Source organism: Oryzias melastigma, linkage group LG2 (genome assembly GCF_002922805.2).
Source record: "Oryzias melastigma strain HK-1 linkage group LG2, ASM292280v2, whole genome shotgun sequence".
Lineage (NCBI taxonomy): Eukaryota > Metazoa > Chordata > Actinopteri > Beloniformes > Adrianichthyidae > Oryzias > Oryzias melastigma.
Genome location: NC_050513.1, coordinates 745,977 through 753,258, shown reverse-complemented (window position 1 = coordinate 753,258; position 7,282 = coordinate 745,977). Strand labels below are relative to the sequence as shown.

General features: G+C 42.1%; 2 protein-coding genes across 5 annotated transcripts in view; both read right to left on the bottom strand.

The window, feature by feature from the left end:
• LOC112160147 (neural cell adhesion molecule 2) overlaps positions 1-7,282 on the bottom strand; it is a 615,672-nt gene that overhangs the window by 277,907 nt on the left and 330,483 nt on the right. The gene's annotated exons all lie outside the window — the stretch shown is intronic.
• LOC112160146 (histone deacetylase 4) overlaps positions 1-7,282 on the bottom strand; it is a 42,521-nt gene that overhangs the window by 34,013 nt on the left and 1,226 nt on the right. For both annotated transcript variants that reach the window (XM_024294531.2, XM_024294533.2), the window contains exon 2: positions 4,688-4,932. In XM_024294531.2, coding sequence (XP_024150299.1) covers positions 4,688-4,709 — 22 coding nt within the window. In that variant the 5' untranslated portion in view covers positions 4,710-4,932. The remainder of the gene's footprint in view (positions 1-4,687; positions 4,933-7,282) is intronic.

Sequence of the window (7,282 nt, the reverse complement as noted above, 5' to 3'; positions counted from 1 at the left end):
AAAGGAAAAGCGTCAAACACAAAAAAACTAAAGCAAACCTAGAAGTAGACAAAAGTAAACAAGGAAATAAACAACACAACAAATAAGAGGAAAAAGGAAATAAAAAGTAAACAAAAAAACAAAAGTACACAATGAAGTAAACAAAAGGAAAAGGAAAATAGATAAAGGAAAAAAGAAAAAAGGAAAAGAGAAAATAAAGTAAACAAGCAATCAAAAGCAAACAATGAAATTAACAAAAGTAAACAATAAAATAAACAAGGACATAATCAAAAGTAAAGAAGGAAACAGGCAGAAGCTGCAGAGTCAAAACAACAGCGACAATAAAACTTTAAGATGATAAACTGAAGAGCAGAATTAACAAAATCATCAAATTAATTTTCAATAAAAGTGTTAAAGATTAAAGATTAGTGTTATTGATTTAAAACAAGACATAAAGAAAATGTCTATTGAATCAGAGGAGTTACCTGGTCCACAGGTGAGGAGTGTAAAACAGGAAGTGGCCATGTTTCCCTCAGAATTTCACATTAAAATCAGTTTTTGGTCTCTAATCTGGCCTGTTTAGACTTTCCTCCCAAATCCAAATCCAGCTCTGATTCTCAGTTTCCTGAAGCTAATCCAATTTTCCAACACTCCAGTCCTTCACAAACACCTGCAGCTCAGGTGTTCCTCAAGCAGCTTTGCAGCAGATGCAGAGGGCCTGCCGCTCTATAAAGGTGGGAAAGGCCGGGACATCACGCAGGCTGGGGGGGCGTTGCTTCCTGGGAAACTCTTCTCCATAAAAAACCTTTGCTCCTGTCTGCTTCAGGTGTGCTGATTGGGTGACAGCAGCAGGAAGTAACCCTAAAACCTGTGGCTGTGTCATCATCTCAGTCACATGACAAACATCCCAAACAGGAAACGCTCCATACACACAAACAGATCCCGGCTTCTCCACGCCGCTCCTAAATCTAACCTCTAACAATGCTGGTCCTGGAGATAAATCTGGAGAGCTCCACCACATTTCTGCAGAATGATTTTATCTCTCTGCGATGGACGGCCTGACGCTCCTCATTAATGATTACAAGCCTAGATTTTATGCTCCTGCGTGATTTGTGTCGTTTCCAGGCTGTATAAACCTGGAAACGGACGCCAGTAACCTAGAAACCAGCGAGCCTTCGAGGAAAGAAGCACTGTGTCAACCTCCCCGGTTCAAAGCCATAAAAAGGCGCTCACGCCCCCGCAAAGGCTGCAAAATAAAGCAGTAAATCCAATCTGAACGCCGTTTATGCTGCGGCGCTCTGCGATAGCGTTCGTGGAATGTGTTAATGTTTGATTTTCGCTCGCCATGAAGTCATTGAAAGCCCAACTCATCTCATTCACAAATAAAGGGACGCTTTTAGCAGCGCAGCCTGATGGTGTCAGCTGAGAGACTGTTCTGCCCCCCCCCCCCGTGGTCCACACGGCAGCAGTTCCTAGAAGGTCAATGGACTTCTAGGAAAGAGAAGTCTGAGAATGTTAATTTTCCACCTGAGTTAAACTTATTCTGAGCATTTCTATTCTTCTTTAAAAAGAAGCTTCTTTTATTTGGGAAAAGGAATCAAACCTTCAACCAGAGCTCAACGTGGGGGAATAAACTCTCCTGTGCTGAAAGTCTGAAAGTGTCAATGAATTCCACATTAGAAACAACCACTGACCAGAAAATGCTACAATTTAAACAGATTTTACAGCTTTTCTATGAATGAACCTTTCTAAGAGCAGCGTTTGCAATATTTCTTCTGCAGTTCGGGATCCTTTTAACGGTCTGGAGCTGCTCTCGATCAGAACAGATTGGGATCCACCTGACGGTCTGGGGCTGGTCTAAGCTAGAGCAGTTCAGGATCCTTCAAATGCTCATGAGCTGCTCTGGATCCGAGCGGCTAAGGATCGAGATGACGGTCCAGAGCTGCGTGGTTACGGATCGAGATGACGGTCCGGAGCTGCGTGGTTACGGATCGAGATGACGGTCCGGAGCTGCGTGGTTACGGATCGAGATGACGGTCCGGAGCTGCTCTAGATCCGAGCGGTTACGGATCTAGATGACGGTCCGGAGCTGCTCTAGATCCGAGCGGTTGATCTCAATGTTGATGTTTACACAAACAACACAAGCTCCGCTAAGTGCAGATGCAGAAATTGAAAAGCTGCGGGCTAATGTGCTGAAATTCCTGGTACGCTGAGAAATCCCTCCCATGCAAGCCCTGCAGCCTCCCTGCTGGGGGGGGTCTTATCAGTCTGCCCCCACTTTTGGTTCTGGGAATAATAACCCGACAAAGGGTTTTACATTTCTCTTTTCTGGGAAGAGATTTGCACTAAATGATATTTAATCTAAAAATCCTGCAGCCGCTGTAATAAAGAAAATGAGTCACAAAAAAAAAAAAAAAGTGTTTTGGTAAAGCTCATTGATGGATTACGAGGGGGGGCACGCAGACGCTCTACCGTCAGGTGAAGGCAAACGAGCAGAAATGAAGCAGCTTTGGAGGACATTTCAGGTTCCTGAGTGTTTCTCTGTGTTCATGCGACCAGCCCGGGACAGTCAAACATCGCTGCTCCCTCACTCGAGTCTTTGGACTTGAACCGACGCCCCCCCAGCTCCTCTGTGGGAAAGGAGCGCTCCACGTGGGAATTTTACTTCCCATCGCAGAAGATAAGAGGGCAGCGTGAGAACCATTTGTCCCTGCCGGAGCCGGTGGTCCGTCTGCTCCACCTGCTGCTCCGACCAGATGATGCTGATGTGCACCTCCAAAGAGTAAAACTCCTGATTACATCACTCAGACGTCAACACCAAGTTCTGCCTTATTGTATTTTAAAAAATGGTTTGAGGAGGAAATCCTTTAATGGTTATAAATGTTTCATTCTGCGACAAAAAGCCTCCAGATTCTTCAGCAGATAAAGTGATGATGAAAACCTGCTGCTTGTGTGAAAAACTGGACTGAGTTAGTCCTAAAACACGCGAGGAACTTTGCTCCACCAAACACCAGATTTATAGCGGTCCTCGGCGGTGTCTGTCCACCCCGGATTCCGGAGCAGTGGTTTGTCCTGCCACCCCCATTTGAGTGGTTTGTCCCGTTGTGAGTCCTTGTAAAATGCAAGTTTTAATGTCATAAATTCAGTTGTTTTTCACTGTGTTAGCATGTGTTATTGTAAATATAAAATTTAAAAAATTAAATACAAAATAAAATGTTTTATTTTTAAATTACAATGGAAGTTTTCATTTTGAAACCTGATTTGTATCCTGTTTCCTCTGGTTTTTGCAGCAATAAGGCGCCACCAGACGTGACATAGATAGAACTCCTGCATAAAGCTTGCGTCAGACGCAGACATGAGGGAGGCGACGCAAACAGTCCGACTGAATAATGGAGGTCCTGTTTTTCTGAGTCAAAGCAACGCAACAGAGACGCACCACAGACGGACCAGTGGAAATCAGGCTGTACACATTCACACTAGGGCTGCCACAATTTTATATCATATGGAGTCAGAGAGTAGTAAAGTTCAAAGTTATATTGGCATTATGCTAGCTTTATGGACTATTTTGACATTTATGAAGGTTTTTTTAGGCTAATTTGGAGTTTTGCTAAATATTTTAGCTGCGTGCTAGCTATCTTTGTTAATTTAGGCTTTTTTTGTTTTGTTTTTTTAGGCTAATTTGGAGTTTAGCCAATATTTCAGCAACATGCTAGCTGTTTTGGCTAACGTAGACTTTTTCTATTTTTTAGGCTAATTTAGCATTTAAGTAATATTTTAGCTGGCTATCAGCTTCAGCATTTTCAGCTATCAGTTTTATCTATCGTAACTAGCATCTTCAACGGCCAAATTCAGCTTACAGCATTCACACTAGCATTATCACAGGTAATGCTGTGTATCTAGTTTTTAGTTAGTTTAAAGCTAACTATGGTTAAGATGTGTGTTTTACATCCAGTTTGTGCATGACCCGATTAGTCGATTAGTGATTGGTTGACTATTAAAATCATCGTTTGTGGCAGCACTAATTCACAATGAAGTGAACTGGACCGGAGTCCACTTCCAAACAAACCAAACCCTTGTTCAGGTGAGCGTTCACACCTGCACATCAAAAGCACCATCAGAGGAAAGCAGTTCTGGACCAAACATCTGAGTGCGAAAACATCCTCATACATCCGGATTTAAAAACAAGTAATTTCTGTTAGATTGTTGTTAAATTTGCTGAAGGAATCAAATTAACAACACTGGAGATGTAGGATCTGATAGAAATAGCACCTAACAACTAACAGTTTTGTTAAAGGATTTGAGTTTGTGAAATTCACCATTTTTACAAACACAAGCAGCCAGAAAAGTGAAAAGATTCTGCTCTGAGGCCAAAACCAGGTCAGTTACAAACAGAAAGATCTCATGAAAACACCGTTAAATATGAGGAAGAGCCACTGTCCAGAAGACCTGAGAACATGTGGTCCACAGCAGCAGAACCCGAGTGGTTCCAAGCTCCAGTCAGAGCTGGAGGAGGATGCTCCGAAGCTCATTACAGTCTCCATGGCAACGTCAGGATGAATTTTCAAGAGTTCCTCTCAGATTTTTTGTCATCTTTAGAAATGAGCCTTAACATCATTCCTAAAAGCCTCTGAGGAACAATCTTAGAGGGACAAAAAAGTTCTACAGTTAAAGTTTTACCAACTTTTCCATGAAAGGGGCGTGGTCTTACCTTGCTGGCTGTGGGACGTCATCACTGACAGGTGGGTGGGCGCCTCAGAGAGCGCGGCAGGTGTGCGGCGTGTTCAGGTGCAGGTGGCGGCGGGGCAGTGATCCCTTCGAGTGTGAGCTCAGGTCTGTGTTCTCGCTTGGGCTGACGCCACAAATCCAGCCGGTTCAAGTGGAAACGGGAAGCGGACCTCCAGCCAATCCCCATCAGCCTGACGGGTCAACAACTGCAGCTTTCTAAGCATCAACCTGCCAGACAAGACCCGGGGCATAAACGTCATCTCTGCTGTTTAAGAAAATAATCTGAAACAGTCACATCAGCTGATGAACAGCAGATCAAACGTTCACCAGCAGATAACAAATGTAGATTATCTGCATCTTTATTCCGGGAATATTCATCTGAAAATGTCAATCCTGAAGTGAACTGATGGAGGCAACGGCTGCATGAAGATCTGAACGATGACGTCAGCCTGTCTGCTGACCTCAAAAAACTGGACAGTAGTGCTGCCACAAACGAATACTTTAATAGTCGACTAATCACCGATTATGTTTTCTGATGAGTCGACTAATCGGGTCATGCGTAGACTGGATGTAAATCACACATCTTAACCAAAGCTTAAAAATAACTAAAAACTACATATATAGTATGACCTATGATAATGCTAGTGTGAATGCTGTAAGATGAATTTGGCCGTTGAAAATGCTAGGAGATGCTGAAATTGATATATGAAAATGCTGAAGCTGATAGCTGAAATTTCTGAAGCTAAAAGCTAAAAACACTGAAGCTGATAGCCAGCTAAAATATTAGTTAAATACCAAATTAGTCTAAAAACAGAAAAAATCCTAAATTTGCCAAAATAGCTAGCATGTAGCTGAAATATTAGCTAAACTCCAACATGGCCTAAAAAACTTTAGTAAATGCCAAAATAGTCCACAAAGCTAGAATAATGTCAATATAACTTTCACCTTTACTACAGTCTGACTCCATAGAATATAAACTTATAATGTAACGACTAATCGACTATTAGTCGTCGACTATTTTAATAGTCGATTAGTCGACTAATGGTTGCAGCCGTACTGGACAGGAATTTATTCTGTAGAACTTAACAGGAAGTTTGTTTCCTGATTAGAAGCATTGATGTCTGATCGATTGGTGACGAGGACGAGCAGCACATTGAACATCAGTTAAATATTCAAAGCACCTGTAGATGAAGACGTTCCACCTTTACAAATCCTCCTCTTCACTTTATGGACAGGAGGTCCGTTCACCAGAACACCTGGTTCTGCTCTGGGTTCGAATTTAGATGATTTCTTCAGGTTTCTGCTGGTTGTAGCTAAATAAAAGCACATCTGACATCAGATGTGCTTTTATTTTGAAAAGATACCACAACGAATTCAAGGTTTTCCTCTACATAAAAATGTTTTTGTGATATTTTTCCTGATCTTTAACACCATTGTAGCAAGAATTAGAAAATGTTTGTTTACACGCCAGGCTAGGAAACACACGTTCAAGTGAACACTTCGGATGACAAGTCTGCATTAAACTTTGACCAATTAAACACAGATTTGGTAGTGACGTATGGGTGGCATCCTTTTTACATTTGAAAATTGATCATGAAAAAGAAATTACTTGCGGTTTAGCTAACATTTTAGCTGCATGCTAGCCATTTTGGTTAATTTAGGATTTTTTCATTTTTTTAGGCTATTTTGAAGCTTAGCTAACATTTTAGCTGCATGCTAGCCATTTTGGCTCATTTAGGATTTTTTTAAGTTTTGTAGGCTAATCTGGCATTTAGCTAATATCAGCTTCAGCCTTTATAGCTATCAACTTTAGCGTTTTAGCCTCAGCACTAGCATCTTCAGCGGCTAAATTCAGCTCACAGCATTCACACTAGCATTATTACAGGTAATGCTATATATCTAGTTTTTAGTTAGTTTAAAGCTAATGATGGTTAAGGTGTGTGTTTTACATCCAGTGATGCATGACCTGATTAGTCGACTGATCAGAAAAAATAATTGGTGATTAGTCGACTCTTAAAATAGTCGTTTGCTGCAGCACTAGCTAGCAGAACTAGCTAGCATCACGTAGCGACCGTCCAGTGTGAATGTCGTACGCTAAAAGCTCGTTCAAGAAGCTGCGATCAGCATGAACACGAGTCACATGCTCCTTGTGTACGTAGTTTTACGCACCACCGATTGGTCACTTGGAGAGACTCCACCTACTCTAGTTTCTCAACATGCTTCAAACAGGAAGTAAATAATTTCACCTTTGGTCTCCTTAAAGGAGAAGTTTCTGCTGCAGGGGAGTAACTCTCTCAAATGAGCGGTTTTTACAAAGAAAGCAAAATTTATTTTTTTAGGTAAATTAGGACCCCCCCCCCCCCCACACACACACACACACACATATTAAGAACACAAGTTTCTGAAGATTTTTACTATTCACGCTCCCCCCTCAAAAAATAAATGAATGTGAACTATCTGTGTGAGATGCAGGAGCTTCAGTCTTGGGGGGTTGATCATGGAACCACAGCCCCAGAAACTGTACCCGCCTCGGGAGGAGGGGGCCATCGTGCCCGGGGCGAGGTTAATGTGGGGGTGG